Source organism: Nomascus leucogenys, unplaced genomic scaffold (assembly GCF_006542625.1).
Source record: "Nomascus leucogenys isolate Asia unplaced genomic scaffold, Asia_NLE_v1 000370F_1177895_qpdss1116261sc, whole genome shotgun sequence".
NCBI lineage: Eukaryota > Metazoa > Chordata > Mammalia > Primates > Hylobatidae > Nomascus > Nomascus leucogenys.
The window spans coordinates 20485-46939 of record NW_022096072.1 but is presented as its reverse complement, the minus strand read 5'-3'; the positions used below and the strand labels follow the sequence as shown (position 1 = coordinate 46939).

At 58.6% G+C, this 26455-nt stretch overlaps 2 protein-coding genes and 1 long non-coding RNA gene across 3 annotated transcripts; 2 read left to right on the top strand and 1 right to left on the bottom strand.

The window, feature by feature from the left end:
- Window positions 1–524: 524 nt before the first annotated feature.
- LOC105740041 (serine/threonine-protein kinase PINK1, mitochondrial-like) lies at window positions 525–6756 on the bottom strand. The gene is given in 6 exon segments (XM_030808633.1): window positions 525–2105; window positions 2108–2266; window positions 2709–2754; window positions 6127–6218; window positions 6299–6379; window positions 6673–6756. Coding segments are annotated over 6 exon segments (2043 nt in total).
- A 5679-nt stretch (window positions 6757–12435) lies between these two features.
- On the top strand, window positions 12436–13282 carry LOC115833803. The gene is made up of 2 exons (XR_004029086.1): window positions 12436–12481; window positions 12718–13282. It is a non-coding gene; the product is annotated as an uncharacterized LOC115833803 (long non-coding RNA).
- Window positions 13283–16496: 3214 nt separating this feature from the next.
- Window positions 16497–22341, top strand: LOC100603532 (sushi domain-containing protein 2-like). Its single transcript, XM_012507894.2, is given in 15 exon segments — window positions 16497–16566; window positions 16701–16933; window positions 17154–17298; window positions 17795–17962; window positions 18428–18600; window positions 18908–18909; window positions 19063–19264; window positions 19455–19540; window positions 19668–19927; window positions 20013–20156; window positions 20253–20411; window positions 21198–21446; window positions 21567–21839; window positions 21970–22146; window positions 22235–22341. Coding segments are annotated over 15 exon segments (2448 nt in total).
- Window positions 22342–26455: the final 4114 nt, after the last annotated feature.

Genomic DNA, 26455 nt, shown 5'->3' with positions numbered 1-26455 from the left:
TCAGCCTCCTGAGTAGCTGGAATTACAGGGACCCACCACCATGCCCAGCTAATTTTTGCATTTTTAGTAGACAGGGTTTCACCATGTTGGCCAGGCTGGTCTTGAACTCCTGACCTCAGACGATCCACCTGCCTCAGCCCCCGTTTTGCTATAGCCACCTATGCTTCAGAGAGGATTTGGGATCCTTAACTGAGATTCACAGACTGAGAACACCAAAGTGCACCCCCATTGCCTGGACTGCACGGTGCCCCCGAGGGAAAGTGGAGTACAGAACGTCTCTCTCACCCTCTCCCTGTAATGAGGAGTCATGCCCAGCTCCTGGCCGATCTCTACCAAGTTTGGTGAGTCTTTTCCTTCTCCTCCCTAGTTCTTTGTGTTTTCCATCTCTTCTGTTGAGATCTCATGTTCTCTCTAGGATAATATTCGAAGTGTGGTTGTCTGCACACTTTTTCAATTCCCTTTTTTGTTTTTTTTTTTAAGGATGCCAAATTCTTTTAGTAATTCACCAGCTCCATGCAGGGACATCACAGGGCTGCCCTCCACGAGCAGAGGAGGAGGGCTGCCTGGCAGAGTGTTTCACACTCCAGGTTAGCCAGAAAGAGCATCTTCATTTTTGTTTCCACACAACACTTCTCTGTGAGCCTGTTGGCCAACAAAGTGGCGACCGATTGTTGGAGGAGCCAGCCAACCATCTTGTCTAACTTCAGATTCTTCAGGGCTAGAATATGTTCACCCCAGAGGCTTAGATGAAGCACATTTGCAGCTTCTTGGGCAGATGGTCTCTTGCTGGCCTCTCGCTAGAGCAGTGCCCTCACCAGCTGTCTCACGTCTGGAGGCACCGACTCGGGCAGTGTAGGTAGCTGAGCCTCTTGGTAGCTGCGGCTTTCAAGGTGGGCCTCGCCTTGGCTGTAGAAGGTATTGACAAGCCCGAAGATTTCATAGGTGATGGCTCCCACTGCCCAGGCATCAGCCTTGCTGTAGTCAATCACTGCTCTGGGGCCAGGACCGGCTGTGGACACCTCTGGGGCCATCAGGCAGCCGTTTCCGCCCGGATCCACCTACCAGCTGCTGAAGGGCAACTGCAGGCCGATGCTCTCATCAGCCAGGCGGCAGCCAAAATCTGCGATCAGCAGCCAGGGGCAGCCGTCTGGGTCCAGCTCCACAAGGATGTTGTCGGATTTCAAGTCTCTGTGCGCGATGCCCTGTTGAACCAGATGGTCCACGCCTTCCAGCAGCTGCAGCATCATCATGGTGGCGAGGCGGGGGCTGGGTGTGTTCACACGAAGGTACTGGCGCAGGGTGCAGGGATAGTTCTTCATAACGAGGAGTAGCGTCCGGCAGTGGCCCAGGCCTTCAGGGTGGAAGCGTGGGGGCAGCACCTCAGGGTAGTCGACCAGGGCCCCTGGCGGCAGCAGCACGGAAGAGGTGAAGGCGCGGAGAACCCGGATAATGTTGGGGTGAGGGGCTAGTTGCTTGGGACCTCTCTTGGATTTTCTGTAAGTGACTGCTCCATATTCCCCGGCCAAGGCCACTCGGCTGGCTGGGACCAGCTCCTGACTCATTATATTCAAGATGGCTTCGCTGGAAGAACCTGCCGAGATGTTCCACATCATCTTGATGGCCAAGGGGAAGGCAGGGGCCCCTGGAGCTCGCTCCTGCCCTTCTCCTGGTGCACTGGTACCTGGGCCTCTCCCTGGAAGCAACCTGGCGCCCTTTGTCACCTCCAGGTTCTGGGGTAATGTAGGCATGGTGGCTTCATACACAGTGGCACTGCAGCCCTTGCCAATGGACTGCCCTATCAGATACTCCTCCAGCCGAAAGCCCTGCCAGCCTCTCGTGTCCAACGGGTCAGGCCCCGGCTTGCTTTTCTGGGTAAAAATTGCCTGGATCTCCTGACAGGCCGAGACCTCCCGCCGGCTCTCCGCCTGCTTCTCCTCGATGAGGCCCAGCCCTAGCCCGAAGGCCAGAAAGACTGCCCGGCCGCAAGGGCCCGCGCAGCCCCAGGCCCGCACCACGAACTGCCGCTGCAACCGCGCCGCCAGCCCGGCCACCAACTGGCGGAAGAAGCGGAGACGGTTGGGGAGCCCGAGCCCGACCCTGCGAGGCCAACCGTCTCCGCTGGGGAGGCCCAGCGCGAACGCTCCTCGCGGACACAGCCCGCCGCCGGGCCCGGCCGCCCGAAGCCATAGGCCCCGCCCGGCTTGCCCATGAAGGGCAGCAGCAGCGCTCGACCCAGCTTCAGGCCGCAGCCCAGCGCCTGTCGCACCGCCACGGTGGCGCCGCGGCCTGATGCCCCCGCCGCCGCCGCTGCCGCTGCCGCCACCACCGGCGTCCCCTGCCAGTCACTTCAATTCTTATAAGTAAATCAGATGACTATGAATTGCTTCTAGGCAACCATGTTTAAAAAAAAAAAAGAGCCCCTTTCAGTGAGAACCACAAGGCTCACCTTGATCTCTGCAATCCCAGAGCAAACTGGAGGCCCAGAGACCCTGATTCCAGCCCCACGCCTTCCCTGCAGCTTTGCCCTCCATGTGGGTGCTGTGAGGTTCTTCCCTTGCTGGATCCCGGTGGTCAGGGTCTCTGGACAGTAGACGGAGGCTACTGAGCTCCCTTCAGTCCTGGAGCTGGCAGGACACCCCCTACATCCTAGCGTTGACTCCACTCTGCCCTCCCTGAGTCACTCCTAGAACCCTTGTCCTTCCCCATACCTTATCATAAAGCTTCTTATTTACATTATTCTCATGTGTCTGCATCCTGTGGACCCAAGGGGAGAAAGCCTTGGTTTGTGTGAGTTTTGACGTGTGAGGTCTGAACTAACTGTTCAGTCTCCTGTGGCCCAGTCAATGGAGTGTAGGCAGTAGCACAACTTCATGGCTATAGTGATGGACACCAATGTAAAAGTGTTCTGTGTTTAAGGGATGGTGGCTCAGGATCAAGTGGGCCCCAGGGAGGGATAGTCTGGGAGACTCATTCTGCCTCTTAACTACTGCTGCTCCCCCACCTACATACACATATCACCCAGAGAGTATGGGCCTCGCATGAAGCTCCTGGGCCAGGGAGAAGAAGGAATAAAAAATCACTTCTGCTCTATCACCAAAGGAAATGTTAATTGTAGTATGTCTCATGTCCCTGAGCAGCGTGTGGCATCCTGCTTTGAAATAAGGAGGATTCCTTGAGTATGTCTTTACCCTTTTTCAGAAATAGGGATGGTAAGAGACTATTTGCACAGGAACAATCTAAAGCTAGCTAGATTTTAATTCTAAGAAGGGACTAAAACACTTCTAGTTTGCAGCTAATATGTGCAGAGCTTTAAGGTCATCACTCCCGTCCTCACAACAACAACAAAGCTGAACAAACTGGAAATCCACAACTCTTCTTAGATCCATCAGAGAAGTGAGATCACAGCTGAACCACTGCTCTGTAAATTGGAAAGACAGCAGATGCAGAGAATCACAGCTCAGCTGAGCAGAGGCCTGTGCTGGAGCCAGTACCTGGGCAGGCAAATTTCAGACGGTAATTGATGAATTGCGGGAGGCTCAGTGAGGACCAGCTTGAGAGGTGAACACTCTGGAGGGAGGGGCTGTGTTATGGGGATCCTCACATTTTCATACATTTAACCTCCAGGAACACCCCCACTCTCATGTTCTCAGGGTGAAGATAAGAGAAAACCACCCTCGTGCCTCCGGCAGGGGGAGAAAAAGAGTAACCGTTTTGAAATATGCCCAGAGTATTCTAGTCTCCTTACTCATAAATGAGAGCTAAGCTATGAGGATGCAAAGGTGTAAGACCTATAAATTGGGTTGGGTGTCTACTACTCAGGAGATGGGTGCACCAAAATCTCACACATCCCCATGAAAGAACTTACTCATGTAACCATGTACCACCCGCTCCCCCAAAACCCCTGAAAATAAAAAAATGTTTTTTAAAAAAGTAAAAGATAAAGCTGCCATCAAGAAAACCTATTTTTGCAGAACATTGCCTCTATCCTTTCAGTCTCACCAAAGAGGGGAAAACTGAGAGGCGCTTCTGGAGGTCGCAGCACAGGGCCTCGGACTCCCTAGAAGACTTATCACAGGAGAACACTCTCCTCCCTCCACACCACACCTCTCTGTCCTCAGGACCCCTGTATATTACAGGAAGTGCAACAGAAGGAACTGCTAATCTCACACCCTGTGATGAAGAAGTCTCTAGTGAACCCCCAAAACAATAGGGAAGACGAAAACATGCCCGGGCGCGGTGTCCCATGCTTGGAATCCCAGCACTTTGGGAGGCCGAGGTGGGCGGATCACCTGAGGTCGGGAGTTCGAGACCAGCCTGGCCAACATGGTGAAACCCCGTGTCTGCAAAAAATACAAAAAATTGGCTGGGTGTGGTGGGGGTGTGCCTGTAGTCCTAACTACTAGGGAGGCTGAGGCAGGAGAATCACCTGAACCCAGGTGGCAGAGGTTGCAGTGAGCTGAGATCGCACCACTGCACTCCAGCCTGGGCAACAGAGAGAGACTCCGTCTCAAAAAAAATAAAATAAAATAAAATAAAGTATTGTAGTGGTTCAACCACCATGTAACCTTGCCATCCCTTTTCTTCTCTCTGCCTCAGTTTCCTGCATAAAATGGATAAGATGCAGACAATAGCGCTGCAGGATTTGGAATGGTGCTTGGTATTAAGCAGAGACTTGGTGTGGGTCTTTTTTTTTTTTTTTTTTTTTTTTGAGACAGAGTCTCATGCTGTGGCCCAGGCCAGAGTGCAGTGGCGTGATCTCCACTCACTGCAACCTCTGCCTCCTGAGTTCAAGCAACTCTCCTGCCTCAGCCTCCCAAGTAGCTGGGATTACAGGCATGTGCCACCACGCCCAGTTAATTTTTATATTTTTAGTGGAGATGGGGTTTTCCCATGTTGGCCAGGCTGGTCTCAAACTCCTGACCTCAGGTGATCCACCTGCCTTGGCCTCCAAAAATGCTGAGATTACAGGAATGAGCCACCATGCCCAGCCTGTTTGTTTTGAGATAGAGTCTCACTCTGTTGCCCAGGCTGGAGTGCAGCAGTGCGATCATGGCTCAGTGCAGCCTCAAACTCCCTGGGCTCAGGTGATCCTCCCACTTCAGCCTTCCAAGTAGCTGAGACTGCAAGCATGGGCCAACATACCTGGCTAATTTTTGAATTGTTTGTAGCCATGGGGTTTCACCGTGTTGCTCAAGCTGGTCTTAAACTCCTGGGCTCAGGAGATCCACTCGCCTCAGCCTCCCAAAGTGCTGGGATTACAGGTGTGAACCACCATGCCCCGCCTGGTGATGGTGACGTCAAGGTGTGGGGGTGATGGGAGCCCAGTGCTGTAATCAGTCGGTCAGTGTTGGTAGCTGACTCACTCCCATGAAGACCCAGCTCCTGTCCCTCTGCCTGGGGCTGTCTTGCCTTGTACTGGTCTCATGCTCTCATCTTGTAGTTTTTGGGGGTCAGGAATTTACAATGGCTTAGTGGGGTGAAGTTGGCTCAGGGTCTCCCACGTGGTTGCAGTCAAGCTATCATCAGTGCATCTGAGCTCCCTTGGGGTGTTGGCAGCCTCAGGTCCTCACTGGTTATTGGCCAGAGGCCTGGACTCCTTTGTATAAACAGCTGAGTGTCCCTGTGTCATGGTGACTGGTTCTCCCCAGAGCCATTGACCCCACCGAGAGAACACAGCGGAAGCCACGGTGTCTTTTATAACCTAATCTCAGCAGCAACTGAGATCTCTGTAGGCCACACACACCTCCCTGGGGTGTGGGAAGGCCTGGTGGATGCCAGGGCCAGGGGTAGCAGAGTAGGGGGCTAGAGGCTGCCTGCTTTCCCTCTGCCTGCCTGTCCCACCCCCAAGCAGGCCAAAGCTGTAATTCACGTCCTTCTCTCCTCTAACTGTTAGATTTAAGAAAGAGGATCTGTTTCCTAGCATACCTGCTTCAGCCTGGAGAGTTGATCCTTTTCTATTCCTATTCCCAAAACCAAATTAAATGGCCTTTTGCCAGGATGGAACTCTTGAATGACATTGGGGGCAGGGGGCGGCCCTCAGCTGAGAATGTGCCAGTGGAGGCCTGGCCTCTTCCTAATGGCCCCTGCGCTCGGCACTCCCTGAGCAGCCCCACTCCGCTTCCATACCTGCCCACCTCAGGGCTGCCGCAGATCCGCAAGCAGAGGGCGTGCGGCTGGCCATGTTGGAGAGGGCGTCCCTTGAGGGTCCTCAGAGCTTTCTGGGGTGGTAGCACAGCCAAGCTGAAACAGGCATGTCTCCCCAGATCCCATCCCACAAACTCTAGAAAGGGGTAAGCACCAGGAGCAAGCTGGCCCCAGCAGGGTCCAGGCCCCCCCAGGCACGCTGCAACTGGTTGCTGCAGGGGATGGCAGGTTCTGCCTGCAGAGGCGTTTACCGACCGGAGAGTGTCCAGGCCTGGAGCCACAGCTGGTCTGGGGATGAGGCTGGGAGCCAGGGCTGAGCAATGGCTGAGCCACCTGGGAGGGCAGATTTGAGGATGGATTCTCTCAGGACACTGTACTCAACGTGTGAGAGAGCCAGGAGGGCAGGTGCAGTGGGGTCCCTGGAGGGTGCTGTTCCCAGGGTGGGCAGCCCTGCCTCCAGTGGGAGGGTGGCCGCGGGAAGCAGGCAGGGTGCTCTCAGGTGCCCCTGGTCCCTAGTGAAGAGCTCACCCATCTGCCCAGGCTGTGCTGACCAGGCCGTGGCCCCATGCAGCATTTGCACACATAGAGCTCGGGGTCAGCCAGGGCTCCCATGTCCCCAGAGGGGCCCTGGCACTGCCTGTCCAGGCATCTCCTCTGGGCATGTGCTTATCTCCTTTGCCAGGTACCTGCCCACCAGAGGCCAGGACCTGGTTCCATGAACAGCAGCTAGAACAGTGCCTGGCCTTAGATGAGGAAGACCCGTCTCTCTGAGGCAATCAGGCCATCTAGAGTGAGGGGAGTGGAGCAAGGCGGGAGGGTGGAACGGGGGCTCCCAAGTCAAGACTCAAGTAAGGTCACCACCCCTGAGCATGGTGAAGGGGGCTGGAATGATGGCCTCGTGCAGGTCCCTAGAGGCCAAGGGCAGACAGAGCCAGGCTCAGGAGCTTCTTGGGACATAGGGCCTGGGAGACAACCAGCCCAGAAGTGGCACCTGGCTCATAGGTCTGCCCTGAGGAGCAGGGATGTAGCAGGACCAGCCGCAGACAAAACCTCTCAGACACCGAGTTGTAGAAGGAAGGGCTTTATTCAGCTGGGAGCATCGGCAAGCTACTGCCTTAAAATCCGAGCTCCCCGAGGGCACAATTTCTGTCCCTTTTTTTTTTTTTTTAATTTTTTTTTGCACACAAAAACAATAAACATTTTCTAAAAATACATACAAACAAAAAGATGCGTATCAAACATATTAGGAAGGTTACACATGGGAAGTCGGGGAATAGAAATGGGGGTGGGAGTTAAAATAAGGTAGAGAGGGACTTTATGTGGATCAGTGATAATAACTCAATCCTCTATTTGACAAAGAAGAGGGAGAGGGAAGAGGAAGAAAAAGAAAGTGGGATAAAGGATCAGAAAGGGAGGAAAATAGAAAAAATTAGAGTATGACTCCAGGGTAGACCTGTTTTGTTGTCACTGAGTTGGTTGGTTGGTTTGTCTGTTGTATTTTTCATGTTTCGCCAAGTTGGCCAGACTGGTCTCGAACTCCTAGCCCGAAGTGATCAACCCGCCTCGCCCCCCAGAGTGCCAGGACCACAGGTGTGAGCCACCACGTCCAGCCCCCACATTGCTTCTGGCCTCCATGGTAGACCTCCCAGACGGAGCGGCCGGGCAGAGGCGCTCCTCACTTCTTCCCAGACACGGGGCGGCCGGGCAGAGGTGCTCCTCACTTCCCAGACGGGGCGGCCAGGCAGAGACGCTCCTCACTTCTTCTCAGACGATAGGTGGCCGGGCAGAGGCGCCCCTCACTTCCCAGACAATGGGTGGCCGGGCAGAGGCGCTCCTCACTTCCCAGATGATGGGTGGCCAGGCAGAGGCGCTCCTCACTTCCCAGACGGGGCGGCCGGGCAGAGGCGCTCCTCACTTCCCAGACGGGGCGGCCGGGCCGAGGCGCTCCTCACTTCCCAGACGGGGCGGCCGGGCCGAGGCGCTCCTCACTTCCCAGACGGGGTGGCCGGGCAGAGGCGCTCCTCACTTCTTCCCGGACGGGGCGGCCGGGCAGAGGCGCTCCTCACTTCCCAGACGGGGCAGCCGGGCAGAGGCGCTCCTCACTTCTTCCCGGACAGGGCGGCCGGGCAGAGGCGCTCCTCACCTCCCAGACGATAGGTGGCCGGGCAGAGGCGCTCCTCACTTCCCAGACGGGGTGGCCGGGCAGAGGCGCTCCTCACTTCCCAGACGGTGGGTGGCCAGGCAGAGGCGCTCCTCACTTCCCAGACGGTGGGTGGCCGGGCAGAGGCGCTCCTCACTTCCCTGACGGGGCGGCCGGGCAGAGGAGCTCCTCACTTCCCAGACGGTGGGTGGCCGGGCAGAGGCGCTCCTCACTTCCCGGACGGTGGGTGGCCGGGCAGAGGCGCTCCTCACTTCCCAGACGGTGGGTGGCCGGGCAGAGGCGCTCCTCACTTCCCAGACGGGGCGGCCGGGCAGAGGCGCTCCTCACTTCTTCCCGGATGGGGCGGCCGGGCAGAGGTGCTCCTCACTTCCCAGACGGGGCGGCCGGGCAGAGGCGCTCCTCACTTCTTCCCGGACGGGGTGGCCGGGCAGAGGCGCTCCCCACCTCCCAGACAGGGCGGTGGCCGGGCAGGGGCTCGGGAGGCTGAGGCGGGCAGAGCACTCGGCGTCAGGAGCTGGTGAGCAGCGTGGCCAACATGGCGACCGCGCGCCTGCAGCCAAACGAGAAAAAGCAGGCAGCGGTGGCGCGCGGCGGCAGTCCCAGGCAGTCCGTGGCGCGGGCAGCAGCGAGCTGAGTAGATTGCAGCCTGGGCCACAGAGGGAAAGAGAAAGAAAGAAAGAAAGAAAGAAAGAAAGAAAGAAAGAAAGAAAGAAAGAAAGAAAGAAAGAAAGAAAGGAGGGAGGGAGGGAGGGAGGGAGGGAGGGAGGGAGGGAGGGAGGGAGGGAGGGAGGGAGGGAGGGAGGGAGGGAGGGAAGGCAGGCAATTTCTGTCCCTTTTAAGGGCTCACAACACTAAAGATTTTACATGAAAGGGTCGTGATTGGTTTGAGCAAGCAGGGGGTACGTGACAGGGGCTGCATGCACTGGTGGTCAGAGAGAAACAGAACAGGGCAGGGAGTTTCACAGTGTTCTTCTATACAATGTCTGGAATCTATGAATAACATCGGTTTCTAAGTTATGACTTGATTTTTAACTACTGGGTTTAGGCCAGGCAGGCCCAGGCCTGGTTTCAGGCCTGGCACCGGGCTGCCTGTCTTTGGTTTTATTTCCTTGTTGTCTTTTCTTAAAACAGGTACTGAGTATAAAACAATATAAAATAATATGAGAGGGTCTTTCTCTTCCTTCAGGGAGCGTTGCCCAGTGGCACAGGATTTTGGCCTGGCCACCTGCTTCCCACAGATAACTCAAGTCGTGGGGGAGCTGCAGACAGCCCTTTTCTGCAAACTGGACCCCCAGGTAGGCCCCTCCTCTCAGGCCCCCACATAGTGCTCCTCACAGGGCAGCCGGGTCCTGGGCAACAGGACCGAGAAAAGGCCTGTTTAGTGGGTGTGTGCCCAGCCCCGGTGAGCCCTGACCTGCCTGCAGGAGGTAGGGGAGTGGCTGGGAGGATGGCAGGAGTAGCCTTCTGAGGAACTCATCCTTGCCAGACATTGTTTCAAGGGCTGGACCTGGGAATGACAGTGAGCATAACAGGGAGTGGCCCGAGCGGGTGGGGGCTTGAGACAAGGCCTCAGCCAGCATGGGGCCAGCAGGTGACTGCTGGGCTAGGCAGAGGCCTCAGCAGCCATGGCCATGCCCATCGGGCTGCTCTTTCTGAGGCTCCTGCCCCAGGCTGGCTGAGGCCTTGCCACTCCTGCTGGCCAAGGAGGGGAGCTGGCTCCCGCTGCTGGAGAGGACGGGGGGCCTCCTGGCAGAGGAGCGGGATGGGGAGGCGGGGGCTGGAAAGGCAGTGGTTGATGACGAGCGTGGTGGGAGAGTCCAGGCCTGAGTGAGAAGGTGGGGAGCAGCAAGGGAAGCGAGGGCAGTGTGGAGGGTGGAGGCAGGGCCTGGAGGCCTGGGAACCGGGGATGGATGCTGAGTAATCACCTGGCCAGCAGCCATAGGCACAGCATTTGACCCTCAGGCCCATCCCGGCCTTGGCCCAACTGATCCCAATTCCTGGCCCCTGCCTCAGGCCAGGGAAGGTGTGGCTGGCTGGGCAGGAGCCACAGTGCCAGCGTCCACTTTGGTCTTAGTTGGGTTGTTTGGGTTTTGGTCCTGACCTGGTTTCTGAATGGCGCTTATATGAGCTGGAGGGAGAGTGGACACTGCCTCCCCATCCCCTCTCACTGCCTTGTGATGGGATCTTGGAGAGGCTGGGCCTTGAAGACTCAGGCGTGGCCCCACTGGGTCAGGTGTACAGCCCTCTCGGTAGGCGGGGGAGCCCTCTGGGGATGGGGAGCCAGCCCCTACCAGTGTCCTCTTGGGTGGTGAGTGGTTTCTTGGCAGCACCAACCTGGGCCGCCTCAGCCAGGACCCTAGCATCGGCCACACTCCCCTGCCCAGTGTCCCAGGGCATAGCCTGGGCCCATAGGACCTGACACAGATGCGTAGGAGCCTGCGGGATGGATGAGTCCATTATCTGCAGTGAGCCCATGTCCCCACAGAGAGAGAAGAGCTGGCAAGAGTGGCAGAGGGCACTGGCTTCCCGCCCCAGGAGCCGTGGCGCAGTCCGCAGGTGAAGACAGGCCCCACAAGTTCCCCGGCAGAGCCACACTGCTGGCCGGCAGAGGCTGCCCTGGGCACAGGCGCCGAGCCCACCTGCAGCCAGGGTAAGGGGAGTTGGCAGCAGCCCAGCACCAGCCCCCAGGAGGCTGCCTCACAGCTGGCAGCCACGGTGGGTTTCCTGGCCTGGCCTTGAAGGGCAGGGCCTGGGGATGCCCCGTGGAATGAGATGGGGAGGAAATTGGGGTAGTGCAGGCCGGACAGGGGAGCCAAGACAGAGGCTCAGGCTGAAAAGTTTAACGCGTGGCCCATTGTGTCAGGGGCTGGGTAGAGAGGGACCCCAGAGCCTTATTCCGCCCCTGGCATCACGCAGGGGTACTAGCGAGGGCAGGCGGCCTGCTTGGGCCCACTGCAGAACCCAGGCTGAGTCCAGAGTGGGGAAAGAGGAGCAGGCATGGGTAGGGAGGAGCATGGGCCTGGTGACAGACACTTGAGGGACATCAGCAGCAGGCAGAAGGGTGGACAGTTGGGCTAGGCCAAGCAGGCGTCCCCGTCGGCAGCCACGTCAGATTCTAGCCCTGGCCTCAGTCCGGCCTGTTCCCACTGGCTGCCCCAACCAGCCAGGCCCCTTGGGGACTCCTCCTGGCCTGGGACTCCCACAGACCACTCAAGATGGCAGGACCTGGCGCCAGCCCCTGGGGGGCCAGACATGGGCTCTGTGTAAACCCCATTCCTTTTAAAGCCATGGGGCTGCAGAGGAATGTGGAGACGAGCCAGGCCAGCGGCTCCTCCCAGCTCATGCAGCTCCCTAGAGGCTGCCAGGCCTGCAACTGGCCCAGCCTTCAGGCTCTGGGCAAACTAGCCCCTTGCTCCCCCTGGAGGATGAGGCGAAAATGGATGCCCTGGGGCCAGCTCAGTGACCATGCCTGGCTGAGCCACCAGCTCTGGGCCTCAGTGTCCTCCCGGGCATAGACACCAATAGGACATGCATCCTAGGATGGTTGTGGAAACACGACAGTTCATGCAAGCATGATGCCTGGAGGTCTTGCAGAACCCAGCAAGGCTCAGGGAGTCTCAGGCCCTGGGCTTTGAGTTCATGGTGTTACTGGGTGAGGTTCACAGTCCCAGCACCCCACAGCTCAAAGTCAGAGTTGGGTCCCTGCAGGCCTGAGCCAAGTATTTGCCCAGGGTAGAAGCCTTGGAGCCTGCCAGCCAGCACAAACTTCACAGCATAAAGGCCCAGGACCGGGGGGGCGAGATAAAGTGCTCACTGTGTGATGCGGCAGGCAGGAGGTGTTCTTGGTACCTTTGTCTTCCAGAGGGGAAACTGAGGCCTGAGCCAAGAAGGGATGAGGAGGCTCAGGAGGCTGCGAGTGAGACTCAGCCCCTGAGCTCTCCCCCAACAGCCGCCAGCTCCAAGGCCCCCAGCAGTGGGAGTGCCCAGCCACCAGAGGGTCACCCAGGCAAGGCTGAGCCCAGCCGGGCTAAGTTCCTACCCCTGCCCAACATGCCAAAGCTGGTCATCCCCTCCGCCGCCACCAAGTTCCCCCCTGAGATCACCGTCACGCCACCCACCCCAACCCTGCTCTCCCCCGAAGGCAGCATCGCGGAGGAGACCAAGCAGAAGCTGAAGGTGACCTCAGGGGCTGGGCTGGAGCCACGTGTGTGGGTGGGGGGCACAGGTTACAAGAGGACCTAGGGCGGAAGTGGGGGTGGTAGGGGGATCTGGTGTGAGGCTGAGGATGGCATAGGGGCCTGGGGCAGGGGTGAGGGTGGGAGGGGAGCCTGGGGCAGGGGTGAAGGTGGCAGAGGGGCTTGGGGCAGAGCCCAGCCATCCCTGACCAGTGCCCCGCCCGGCCCTCTCTGCAGTCAGCCATCCTTTCTGCCCAGTCTGCTGCCAACGTGAGGAAGGAGAGCCTATGCCAGCCGGCCCTGGAGGTCCTGGAGACATCCAGCCAGGAGTCCTCGCTGGAGAGCGAGACAGACGAGGACGACGACTACATGGACATTTGAGGGGCCACTGCAGCCACACTGCCACGTCCCAGGGGACCAGCCAGGCCTGGAATGCCCCCTATGCCTGGACCAGAGGACCACATGGATGCCACTCCCCACACAGCTCCCAGGCCTGCCCAGCCCACCTCCTCATGGCATCCTCCCTGTACCCAGGTCAGGCTGTCCACACCGCATGGGAGCCCAGAGGAGGAGGGGCCCGCCTTAGCCATGTGAAGGTGGATTGGTCGCCATCGGCACACCAGGCGGCATCCTTTTCTATGAAATGTTGACTTGGTAAATCTGCCCACACCCAGCTGGCCATGTCCACCCCTCGACGCCGGGATGAGCCGGCTCTGCCTGTGTCACAGTGCAGGGGGTCTTTAGGGCCAGGCTCGCCCCTCACCCGTTTTTTGGTTGCTTTTCTAATAAAGATGGAACAGTTGTCTTTGCCTCTTTGCTCACCTCTAGGGGGCAATCTGGCAGAGTCTCGGGTGGAGGGTTGCTGTCCCCAGGGATTCGGGGCCTTTACTGCCATAGTCCATAGGGCAGGGCCCAGCCCTCCTCCTTCTCCAGCATCTCAGGGACCAGCCAGGCAACCAAAGCAGCGGCTGGGGGTGCCCAGTGTGGTAAGGAGAGAGCCGACTCGGGGCTGGGCCAGGCAGACGCCTCTAGTGCAGCTGGAGCCAGGCTTCAAAAGGGCGTTAGGTACACCCCCAGAACTCACCTGGGTGCCAGTGGGTGGGAGGCTGTATGGTGGGAGGGCAGGCAGGGCTGGGGCTGCTGAGAGGCTGGGAGGAGGGGGCTGTCAGGGAGGGAAAGGGGGGATGGGGCCGGCAGGGAGGCTACTTAACTCCCATCACAGTCGCCCTAATGGGGCCAGTCACAGAATAGCTGTGGGGCTCAGTGCAAGACGCAAATATGGAGCCCTTTGGTTTGAAAAATGATTAAGGAATTTTTTTTTTTTTTTTTATATGGAGTCTCACTCTGTCTCTCAGGCTGGAGTGCAATGGCACGATTTCGGCTCAGTGCAACCTCCGCCTTCCAGGTTCAAGCGATTCTCCTGCCTCAGCTTCCTGATTAGCTGAGACCACAGGCACGCGCCAACACGCCCGGCTAATTTTTGTATTTTTAGTAGAGACGGAGTTTCACCGTGTTGGCCAGGCTGGTCTCGAACTCCTGACCTCAAGTGATCCGCCCACCTTGGCCTCCCGAAGTGCTGGGATTACAGCCTGAGCCACCGTCCACCGTGCCTGACCAAAAATGATTAAGGATTTTTTTTTTTTGAGACGGAGTCTCGCTCTGTCGCCCAGGCTGGAGTGCGGTGGCGCAGTCTCGGCTCACTGCAAGCTCCACCTCCCGGGTTCACGCCATTCTCCTGCCTCAGCCTCTCCGAGTAGCTGGGACTACAGGCGCCCGCCACCACGCCCGGCTATTTTTTTTTTTGTATTTTTAGTAGAGACGGGGTTTCACCGTGGTCTGGATCTCCTGACCTTGTGATCCGCCCGCCTCGGCCTCCCAAAGTGCTGGGATTACAAGCGTGAGCCACCGTGCCCGGCCATGATTAAGGATTTTAAGGCAGCCCTCACAGAGCATTAAACAAGCCCCTAGAGCCGGCCCCGCCCCCGAAGGCTCCAGGCCCATCTGTCTTGGGGATACACAGGTTCTAGGGACCCAAACCCACCCTTCACAACTCTCTTCCCCTCCCAGCACCGCAGGGGCCCTCCTGGCCCCGGGACCTCCCATGGAGCAGGCTCTCTGTCCAGGATGGAGATGGGGACCCTCCTCACTGCCCTGTGCCCCTCATGGGCTGGACACGCCCACACCCAGGAAGAAAGGCGTAAAGGGCTGGGCACCGCCCTTTTGGAACCAGAGGCTTGGCAGCCCCAGATGGGTCTGGCTGAACCCACCTTCAGAGGGCTGAGATGAGCTGGCCCCAGTTACTCAGCTGACGCCCCCTCCCTGCAGGGCCTGGGGTGTGGAGTTTCCCAGACTGCACACCTAGCTCCTACCGCACTTCCATTGTCTCCAGACACACGCAGCAAGGGTGCCCGGGCCAGAAACAGGAAGCAGCAGCTCTCCCTCCTCCAGTTCCCGGGAACCGTCTCAGCCGACCCCCCAGCACCCTTCCCCGGAGCCTCACCTACAGGAGGACGGACACCTCGGACCCTCCCCTGCACCCAGTGCTGTAGGGAGCAACCTCAGCCCTGGGCCTGGGATGAGTGCCCTCCCCAGCCTGGGGCCGGGAGAAAGGCTCTCCCTGACCCAGCACCTGAGTGTCCACTCACAGGACACTCACCTGCAGAGGTGCCCTGAGCACCGGTGTGGGTTAAGGGACTTTCTCCCCTCTGGAAACAGTCCTGAGAAGCTGAAGGTCTTGGGGGCCTCTCACCAAATGTCTTTGGGAGGTGGGAAGCCATCAAATGCAGGTGTGGCTTCCCTGGAACAGCTCTGTGTGGGGACAGGAGCCAAGTCCCCCAGCGCAGGCCTCTAACACCTTCAGTAGGGGCCACCTCTCTGGAGCCACAGGTGGCTGCCAACACCCTGTGGTTCCCAGCAGGCACCACCCAGGCAAGAGAGAGAACAGGCCGGGGAACAATGGGCTGGCCTGGCCGCAAGCACTGGGGCAGATCACAGACCAGATGGCCTAAACTCATGCCCTGGGGCCAGCTCTGACTCCCTGCAAGTGTGGCAAGAGTCCCTTTTGGACACCTTGAGAAGCTGCAGCTGGGAGAGGACCACCCGCCTGTCTGGACGTCCAGCCCAGGTGGCAGGGCCCAAGTGACCAGTCCCAGGCCGCAGCCCTTACCACTCGCCCTGGCTGCAGGGGCTCCCAGAAGCCACCAAGGGCCTGGCTCGGCCATGCCTGTCCGCATCTGAGCTTCAGTTTCCTCATCTGCTCAAGAAGGGGAGGGGAATACTGATTAAATTATGCAAACTCTGAGTGGCAGGATTAGGTGTGGCTGGGACAGCCAAGGCTCCCCAGGGTGGTGGCATCTTTGGAGCCTGGGGATGGGACCTGTCTCCCTTCCGGGCCCCCAGCTGGGCATGCACCCGCCCCAGTCCCTCCTTGCAACTCTTCCTCCATGCCAGCCCCTGGAAATATGGCCTTGCCGCAGGTCTCATGGCCCATAGGAGATGCTTTGGGCCCGGTGCCCATAGCCCCTCGCGGTGTGCACCCCCACTTCCCTTTCCCCACTGCTGGGACCCCTGCTCGAAATGTCCCTCCTCTCCCCAGAAAGGAGCGGAGCAGCTCTTGCCTTCTGCCCTGAGGGCGGAGCTCTCTTTGGGGTCTCAATTGCAGCCCCTGGGAGAGTGAGAAGGGTCAGGTTCAGACCCTGCACCATTCCCTACCAGGCCTCAAATGAGACTCTTGGCAGCCATATCCCCCACCCCAGTCCAGGCAAGCAAGAGGGGTTCTTCTGCAGGCTTCAGGGCCCCCAGAAGGTGCACTGTCCACAGACACCCTGGGGAGCCAAGAGAGGTCGAGGGCTCCAGCTACCGTGGCCCTCTGAGGACCCCGGCCTGTGGGATAGAGGAGTTGGTGGTTGAAGGGCAGTCATGCCCAGGGGGCTTCTTCTGACCCTTCAGGGCTGAGCGGATGCAGCCTTTTGCCTCTTCTCACTGCATTCTAGCCCGTCAGTCAGGGCAACAGCCAGATGGTCTGTGCTAAGATTCATCCCATCCCCACGGGCCCTGTGGCTTTCTACCGTGTCCACGTGGTGGCCTGTGCAGTTCCTGGCCAGCGTTCTCCTGGGGATGCTGCTGTCTAATGGGCTGCGGGAGAAACAGAGACAGGCCCTGCCCATGGGGCAGAGAGTCCAGCACCCACTGGTCCAGGCCCTCAGCATCCTCTCCTCCAGATGCCCAAGAGAGCTGCTCCATGCGCTGTGGCGCCCTGGGCAGGCCGTGTTCCTGCCACCCGACGTGCTCCGGCCTTGGTACCTGCTGCTTGGATTTCCGGGACTTCTGCCTGGAGACATTGCCCAACTCAGGCTCCATGATGGGCGGCAAGGACTTTGTGGTGCGGCGCTTCAAGATGTCCAGCCCCACAGACTCCAGTGTGATCTGCAGGTTGGGAGGCCCAGGAGGCCGGGCACCGGGGCCCCACTCCCCCATCCCTGTGCATGCTGAGGGCTCAGACCCACTGACTGGCTGAGTGGAGCCCCTTGGACCCAGGACAGGCAGGAGGGCACAGGGACAGCTGGCTGGATGGGTTCCCCAGGGAGGTTGGGGGCCCAGACTGTCGAGAGGCTCAGCCTGCAATGGCCCAGCCCCTCCTACCACCACTATGCCTACAGGTTTGCATGCCACAGGAGAGCATCCAGATCCTCAGCCATGTGGACTCCTCCGGGCAAGTGCACTTCGTGTCGCCCCTGCTCTATGAGAGCGGCCGCATCCCCTTCACCATCTCACTGGACAACGGCCACTCCTTCCCTCACGCGGGCACCTGGCTGGCCGGTGAGCCCTCAGCCCTCCTCCCAGCCCACAGCCTGTCCCCACGGGGACTTTCCCCAGCGTTATCTATGCACACCGAGACTTGGCCCGTCTGTGCCCTGCTGCTCTGGCTGAACCAGTCCCTTGGGAGGCCTGCCCGCCTGGGAGAGTTCCTTCAGCTCCTTTCCACTCCCTGGCATCCAGACAGCGGTCCCAGCCAGAGTGAGTGGGAGCTGCACGGGTCCCTAGAGAGGTGGGCCAGTGCCTATCCACTGAGCTCCGCCACACCAGGGCAGGGGAGAAGCCAGGTGGAGGCTAGAGTCATGGGCAGTGGAGGGAGGGCAGGCCCCTGCCTCTCCAGCCTCGGCGTCCTTTTCTGCTGTGAGGGCTGGAGAGACCATCACCCCAGCTGCTGCCATGCATTGGCCCTGGAGGCTCCCACAGCCCTTGAAGCCTCAGGGCCTCCTCCCTGCATCCCCTGGGCCCAGGCCCTCACTCACCCCTCACCTCCCCTGCCCAGTGCACCCCAACAAAGTGTTGATGATAGAGAAGAGCGAGTTGGTGAATGAGATGCTTTGGCAATACTACGGCACCGCCGACACCTCAGGCAACCTCAGCCTGACCTGGCACATCGAGGCGCTGCTCATGCAGACCGTCACCATTGAGCTGTGGTGCTACGAGGAGACAGGTGAGGCCAGCTGAGGGCTGGGGTGGCATCCAGAGCTTTGGGCCCCCAGATGTGGGAGAAAGGGAGTCCCAGCTGTGTGGGAGGAGGAGGGGAGCTTCCAGGTGGGGCTGAGGAGGGAAGGGAATTCCAGATGGAGATTGGGCATTCAGATGGAGGGAAGTGCAGCCCAGGGGGGTCAGGCAGGTGGGAGGGGGCAGCTGCATGGGGCCTGGCTCCCGGGGAGGAGGCTCATGAGGAACTCCTGCACAGCTGGCATGGCCCTGGGCCTGGCTTCCAGCAGGGACAGGGATCCTGGAGTGTGGCAGGAGGTGGTGGTCACCCAAGCCAGGGTCCCTGCTAGAACAGACCTTCCTAAGGGGACCGCCTGGTGGTCCGTCCACACATCTGTCAGGCTGCTCTAGGTGTCAAGGCCTGGGGCCAGGCCTCAAAGGAGCCCCAGGGCTACCCAGGCCTCCTCTCCCTCAGGAATGCCCTACTCACAGGAGTGGACTGCAAAGTGGTCACACCTGTACCCCCTGGCCACACACATCCCCAACTCCGGCTCTTTCACCTTCACCCCAAAACCTGCTCCTCCCAGCTACCAGAGATGGCGAGTGGGTGCACTTCGGATCATCGACAGCAAAAATTACGCAGGGCAGGCTGGTTACGGTGGCTCACGCCTGTAATCCCAGCAGTTTGGGAGGCTGAAGCGGGTGGATTACCTGAGGTCAGGAGTTCAAGACCAGCCTGGCCAACATGGTGAAACCCTCTCTCTACTAAAAATACAAAAATTAGCCGGACCTGGTGGCACATACCTGTAATCCCAGCTACTCGGGAGGCTGAGGCAGGAGAATTGCTTAAGCCCCAGAGGCAGAGGTTGCAGTGAGCTGAGATCGTGCCTCTGCACTCCAGCCTGGCTGACAGAGCAAGACTCTGTCTCAAAAAAAAAATAAATACGCAGGGCAGAAGTAAGAAGGCGTGGAGGTGCAGGTGATGGGTGGAGGGCCCGGCCGCCTGTGGCCCATTGTGCTTGCCTGGGCAGCCTAGGCCAGGGGTGGGAAGAGTGGGGCGACCATGGAGTGGTGTGGCCTGGCCTAGCTCCAGCATCATTGCCTCCACAGGGACGTGCAGGCACACTGGACAAATGACCATGCGCTGGCTTGGCACCAGAGCGATGACTTCCTAGAGGACCTTGTGGCCTAGGCACATACTCAGTGCCAGGCCTGGGAAGAGCTGGAGGAGCAGCTGCCCAGCTTCCTGGAGGAGCTGCCGGACTGCCCCTGCACCCTGACCCAGGCCCAGGCTGACTCCGGCCACTTCTTCCTGAGCCTCCCATCAGGGCCCAGGAGAGGGGATGAGGGGGTAGCCTCCCCACTGAGGACAGCACCAGGGGAGGTAGACAGAGGTGTCCTGGAGGGTGGGGCTGGGGTCTCAGGGCCCCTGCAGGGTTGGCCTCAGGAAGGGGATGGCAGAACCCAAGGCCACTGGGTGATGGCCACCTGCTGCTCTGCAGACGGACTACGGCTGTGACATGGAGCAGGGCAGCGTGTGCACCTACCACCCTGGGGCCGTGCACTGTGTGGGCTCTGTGCAGGCCAGGTGAGCCCCCAGGCCGGGGCCGGGGTGGGTATTGGTGGCGGGGGTGGGCTCCCAACAGTGGCCTGGCCCTGACTCACTGGCTCCAGCAGCCCCCTTTACAGCTGGGGTCAGCAGTGCTGCTACACAGCAGACGGGGTCAGCATTGCTGCTACACAGCAGACGGGGTGCAGCTCCTGACGGCTGACTCCAGCAGCAGCAGCACTCCCAACATTGGCCATGACTGGGGCGCACCCCCGTTCCGCATGCCACCCTGAGTGCCCAGCATGTCCCACTGGCTCTACGATGTTCTCAGCTTCTATTACTGCTGCCTCTGGGCACCCGGCCGCCCCCGCTACATGCAACGGCAGCCCTCCAATGACTGCCGCAACTACCGGCCCCCGCGACTGGGTGGGTGCCATCCTGTGCCTTAGACTCTGGGAAAAATCGGGCTGGGCTGGGATGCACCCCACGTGACCCTCCACTCTCACCCCAGCCTCCGCCTTTGGAGACCCACATTTTGTGACCTTCGACGGCACCAACTTCACATTCAATGGGCGCGGAGAGTACGTGCTGCTGGAGGCAGTGCTGACCGACTTGAGGGTGCAGGCACGGGCCCAGCCTGGGACACTGTCCAATGGTGAGGCCAGGGCTACAGGCTGCTCTGGGTGTCATGGGGTAGATCCAAGGTGGGAGGCTGGAGCAAGTGGCTACCGTTCCGCTCCCACCACCACAGGCACGGAGACCCACGGCACTGGGCTGACCACAGTGGCCATCCAGGAGGGCAACTCAGACGTGGTGGAGGTCAGGCTGGCCAACAGGACCAGAGGTCTGGAGGTGCTGCTGAACCAGAAGGTGCTGAGCTTCGCTGAGCAGAGCTGGATGGACCTGAAGGGTGAGTAGTCCAGCCACGCGAGGCTGCGGGCTGCCCTCACCTCCTCCCCATTCCTGTGGGGAGACTGAGGGGAAGCCCTGGGCCTTCATGCCTCTCCCAGCCCTGGCTAGAGGCCTGGGTGGTCCGACCTCAGGCCTTCACACCCACCGAGGTGCCCACATTGTACCCGCCTGGTCAAAAGCTGAGAGGCCTGGACGGTGGGACATGTCCTCCCTACGGAGGATCCCGGGAGCCGTCTGGAGGGAACTCACCCTGGTAACGTTCACCGCTGGCCTGCACAGAGCCACTCCTGTGCTCCTGTCACTCCCTCAGTCCTCAAAAGCCACTGCAAGGTCACCAGCCCTGCACGGTTAAGGATGCCCCTGGCAAGCGGTAGCTCCTGCATCCGAACTCCTTGCCTTAGGGAACTGAGTGAGTGAAATGATTCCTGGTTGGGATGGGTGGGGACCTGGGAGGGGCCTGTCAGCACTGAGGGTGCAAGGACCCTTGGGATGTGCCCAGGCAGGTGTGGCTGCTGCAGCCAAGGCCAAAGGGACCCACACGTGCATCTCAACATGGGGGGTTCACCGCAGGGGCTGCATCCAGGTGCCACTGGGGGGTTCCACCGCAAGCATGGCAGGGGTGGCAGAGGGTCATGGTCAGCAGAATTGGCCCTGGGAACGCCCTCCCTTCCCCTGCAGGTGCCCTCACCCACAGCCCCTGGATGCTGAACACCCTGTCCTGGGGCTGCGGGAGGTGACACAATGCCCACAGTGGGTGACCCTGACCCGTCCCCCTTGTGCCCAGGAATGTTCCTGTCGGTGGCTGCCTGGGACAGGGTCTCCATCATGCTGGCATCAGGGGCCGGCCTGGAGGTCAGCATGCAGGGCCCGTTCCTGAGTGTGTCCGTCCTGCTGCCTGAGAAGTTCCTCACCCACACCCACGGCCTCCTCGGGACACTGAACAACGACCCCACCGACGACTTCATCCTGCGCAGCGGGCGCGTCCTGCCCCCGGGCACCAGTCCCCAGGAGCTGTTCCAGTTTGGGGCCGACTGTGAGTGACTGTGGAATATGTGGGGCAGATGGGGTGAGGGGGACTGGAAACACGGCACGGGCAGGGCTTGGGGACCAAGGGGAGTCATGCCCAGCGAGGCCCCGGTCATGTATCTTCCAGGGGCCGTGTACAACGCATCCTCCCTGCTCACCTACGACTCCTGGTTCCTGGTCCACAACTTCCTGTACCAACCCAAGCACGACCCCACCTTCGAGCCCCTCTTCCCTGGTGAGACCACAATCAACCCCAGCCTGGCACAAGAGGCAGCCAAACTTTGTGGGGATGATCATTTCTGCAACTTCGATGTGGCAGCCACCGGGAGCCTGAGCACGGGCAATGCCACTCGGGTGGCCCACCAGCTGCACCAGCGTCACATGCGGAGCCTGCAGCCAGGTGAGGGTGGGCAGGTGGGAGCGGTCAGGGGAGGTGGGCACCTTGTCCTGGGACAGGACCCCCCGGGGTGGCCACATGTGTGCATGCATGGCAGCTCAGGCCTGTTGTCTGCACTCTGCCCCCTTCCCAGTGGTGTCCTGTGGCTGGCTGGCCCCACCTCCCAACGGAGAAAAGGAGGGCAACAGGTACCTGGCGGGTTCCACCATCTACTTCCACTGTGACAATGGCTACAGCTTGGCCGGGGCAGAGACCAGCACCTGCCAGGCTGACGGCACCTGGTCCTCACCCACCCCGAAGTGCCAGCCAGGTGAGGACACTCTGCTCATACACCTGCCTGCACCTGTCCCCACTCACCACCAGAGATGGCCCCTCCCTGACACTCGCTCCCTCACCAGGACGCAGCTACGCGGTGCTGTTGGGCATCATCTTTGGGGGCCTCGCGGTGGTGGCGGCGGTTGCGCTCGTCTATGTGCTGCTGCGCCGCAGGAAGGGCAACATGTGAGACCCCCCAGCCCCTCTCCCAAGACGCCGGGGCAGCCGGTGGGACCGCCGAGCCTACTTCTAACTGCCCAGCCTGGAAACAGGAACCTAAAAGTATTAATGACAGAGATAGGAGAGGGCTGGGGCCCTGCTCATTTTGTCTGGAGCTTAACTCACTTGAGGTAAAAGTTTGTGCCTGGCCGAGAGGTTGGTAAATGAGGGAGAAACTGCAAAAAGGAGAGCCACTGATTGTAGGAACCCCCAATTCTAAATATAACTGAGGACAAAGCCCTGGCTGCCCCTGCACTCTGTGTGTGGGGGAAGACGGTATGGAGCCCAGCTTCCAACTCACTTGGTCAAATGAGGAAACTCTGGGAAAAACACAAGCCTCTACAGTCAGCACTGCCTGGGGAGGAGAGTGGCTGTAGGTGCTCAAGGAGGCGGAACTTCATTCCCCAGGCCTGGGCACCGGAGGAGGGCGGCCTGTGTGCTGTGCTGGACGGTGCTGTTCAGCTTCTCCCCAAGTGGGAGCCAGGAGCTGCTGAGGAAGGGTGATATGGAACAAAAGAGAGAACCTGGGTCTGAGGCGTGTGGTGGTTTTAACGGATCTGGGTTTCTAATGAGACACCCCCGGTGCTGATGTGACAAAATCACACTGTTGTGTACAGTGTTGTGTCTTCCAGGGCAGGAGATGGTGGTTTCTGTCCCGGGGGCTGAGCCCTGCAGGAGGCTGGACTAGCACAGAGAGATGCCGAGATCCGTGAGCACAGGGCAGGGTCCACCCTGGGGTGGCAGAGCTGGGAGGGAGGCCTGCAGGGGCCTCAGGGGCCTGTGCTTGGGTCATGTGCGAGGACAGTGAGGAAGAGGGGACCCAGGCAGGATGGGGACACCCATAACCCTCCTCCTGAGGACCCAAAGAGAAGGCAGAGCTGCCTCAAATCTTTCCATATGATAATTAACTTTGTGTGTCAAATTAGGTAGGCCCCAGAACCCAGTCACGTGCTCAAACAATTCTAGATGTGTCTGTGAAGTTATTTTTTAAGATGGGGTTCACATTTAAGGCAGTAGACTTTGATTAGCGTTCATCTGTTTTTTGCTTGTTTTTTTGTTTTTTGTTTCATTTTTGTTTTAAGACGGGGTCTTACTCTGTTACTCAGGCTGGAGCGTGGTGGTGCAATCATGGCTCACTGCAGCCTCAGCCTCCTAGGCGCAAACAATCCACACACCTCCGCCGCCTGACTAGCTGGGACTACAGTTGTACAGCACCACATGTGGCTAATTATTTTATTTTATTTTTTGTAGAGACTGGGTTTTGCCATGTTGCCCAAGCTGGTCTCAAATTCCTGAGCTCAAGTGACCCACCCACCTCAGCCTCCCAAATTGCTGGGATTACAGGTGTGAGCCACCGCACCTGGCCAAGTTCATCATTTATAATGTGAGTCATGTCCTTTACCCAATCAGTTAACATCCTTGATAGAAATAAGATAAAGACTGAGCCATCTGTTACCTCTGAGATGACAATAAGAAACACATCACCCAAGTGGGGATGACAGAGACCTTGCTTGGGTGAGAGCCCTATCAGATCCATGTCACCCCAGTTCCATGTTATAGGTGACAGCACAGTTTTAGCCCAGCAACACCCAGCCCCAGGCCTGCTGCACCCACACTCTGCCCATCAGCCCCAGAGCAGTGTGTCCTGCACCAGTCTGTGCCTCTTCCCAAACGCAGCTGTGCTCCTTGGCTCACCTTCTCTGGTTCCTCTTTCAACCAGCATCCTTCATCTCCCCTTCCTCAGACACAAGCAGGCCATGTGGACCCAGAACAGGATTCTTTCGGGGCTTAAGTTTTACTTCGATTTTTTTTACACTTTTCAAACTAAGCTTGGTTTGACCCAAATCAACATCTTTCAACCTCCACCAAAGTCTCCAATGAGATATTTTTATTTTAAACAAAGAATTTCTCCTTGAAAAAACGTTATTAGGGTGAGGCAATATGAACAATGGATACAGCTAAAAGTTAAACTGAATATATGTCAGATCTAGTTGTTTGAGGAAAATCAGGTGTTGTTTGAAGAACTGACAACAGAAGGCACCCCTGAGGTAGACTTGGTAAAAGTCACCAGCCAAGATGACTGTACAAACCCAGAGAACAGAAGGGAGGTTTTTGCTCACTTCCTATCCTCATCCTCAGGCTGCAGCCCAGACAGGTGCAGAATCCCTGCACTGGCCGAGGCATCTTTAGATCCAGAGCAGCAGCTGGGGACTCCAGAGCCCTGGTGCTTATTTGAGTCTCAGTAGCATTCTCAGGAGAAACTGGGGAGGGATCCCTGGCTTTTGCTGGGACCAGAGTATTGAGAAGTCATCAACACTGAAGCACTGAAGCCACTGCTCAGGGTGCAGGTGAGTCTGGCAGATGCTCCTGGGGATGCAGAGAGGGAGGGCAGCTGAATCAGCACAGGCTGGGAAAGGGAACCTACAGACAGATAGTTATAGGTGCTGGGACAGTGACCAGGGTTAAGCTGTTTGGGGGTATGAGCCAGAGGAGGATGACACAGGCTCAGGACCTGACCCTGGACATCGAAAGACTGTTCCTACCTGTGCAGTGAGAGAGGAACATGAGGAGGGATCTAGGCCCAGGTGGACACGGCCCTCCTGAAATCTGAGTGCTGTGCTGGGCTGCAGAGGCCTTTGTTATCTTCTCCACATGCCTGGTGGGGAGGGGCTGTTCATATAAATTTGTTTGATCCACTGGCGATCTCTGACCCACCCTGAGGATCAGCTGAGGTCTGAGCTTGGTTCTTTAGACAGAGGGTCTGAGAGGTGAGTTTGCTCCATGGGAGGGACCAAGGAGGAAGCAGCTGCTGGGACCTTCCACAGACCTGTGAGCAGGAGACTCTGCCCAGCTCCGGAGGACACAGCTGCTGAGTCCCCAGCAGCAAACACAGGCTTTGCTGCCCTAGCCCTGGGGAGATTGGGGGGTGGCACAGCTGCAGTTGCTCCCGTGCAGATCCTGAGACAGACCCGCAGTGCCCTCTGCTGCTCGCTGGCCACCCTGCAGTCTCTCAGTGGGAATTGTGTGAGTGGAGTCAGCTGAGAGCCAGGCCACTGTCAGGCCACAGAATCTGTGAGTCAAGACTCTGGCTCTGCCCCATGCTACTGATAGGAATAAAAATCCTTTGCTCATGAGGTTTTTCTGGATTTCCAAGAGAAGCCCCTGTGGGAAATCTGATGACCATCCAATGTGAGGAGGTTGCAGGGAGCGGGGAATGCAGACGGCTCTGGAAGCCAAGACCTGAACAGCTCCTTCCACAGGGGCCAGGGAAGGAGGCAGCTGATGGTTGGATATTGTAAATGGGAAAATGTCTCACATTTCTGGCCTCCATCCTGGATGATTTTGCTCTTAGGCCACACATGTTGCTGCCTCTCCTGCCACACAAGATGTTTCCCCTGAGACCCCAATGCCATGGATGGAGGATCAGCACAGCCTGAGCCATGGACCCTGAGAGATGAGCGTGGTGTCTGCTTTGCATGGTGCAAAGGGACATGCTTTAGTCCATTCCGGAAGTATTAGGAAAAGACCAGGACAAAGCAGCAGTGAGACAGGCATGAGGATGTCAAGGTGAAACCATGGAAGGCCACTGTGGTGAAGCAGAGGACGGAGAACAGGAGCGGTGGAGGCGTCCCCAGGGGCAACACCAGGTTTTGTCCACTGAGATACAAATTTACTTGTTCAGGTCACCTTAGTCCCCTGGATCTTCATGAAGTGAAAAATCACTGAAGTCTTTGTGCTTTCTGACATTCTGGGCCTCTCTTCCTTCATCTTCCTTTGCTGCCCCAGCTTGAAGAGGGTCTGCAATGCCACATTCACCGAGGAGCTCTGAGGTGGTGTGGTCCTCCCTGCATGGACATTTTCCATCAGAGGCTGAGACTTGATTCTCTCCTCCTGAGGTAGATCAAGTGCTGAGCGCCTCTTCTCAAATGCAGCTCACTCCCCGGCTCACTGAATGAGAGACTGTTATCTAGATGTGTTTCTCTTATTTCCACCCAGTGACCCTCTTGTTAAAACAATACATATCTCCTTTGTTTAAGGGGCAGCGGTGGCCGCAGGTGCTCCTCATGCTTGAAGGAATGGGAGGG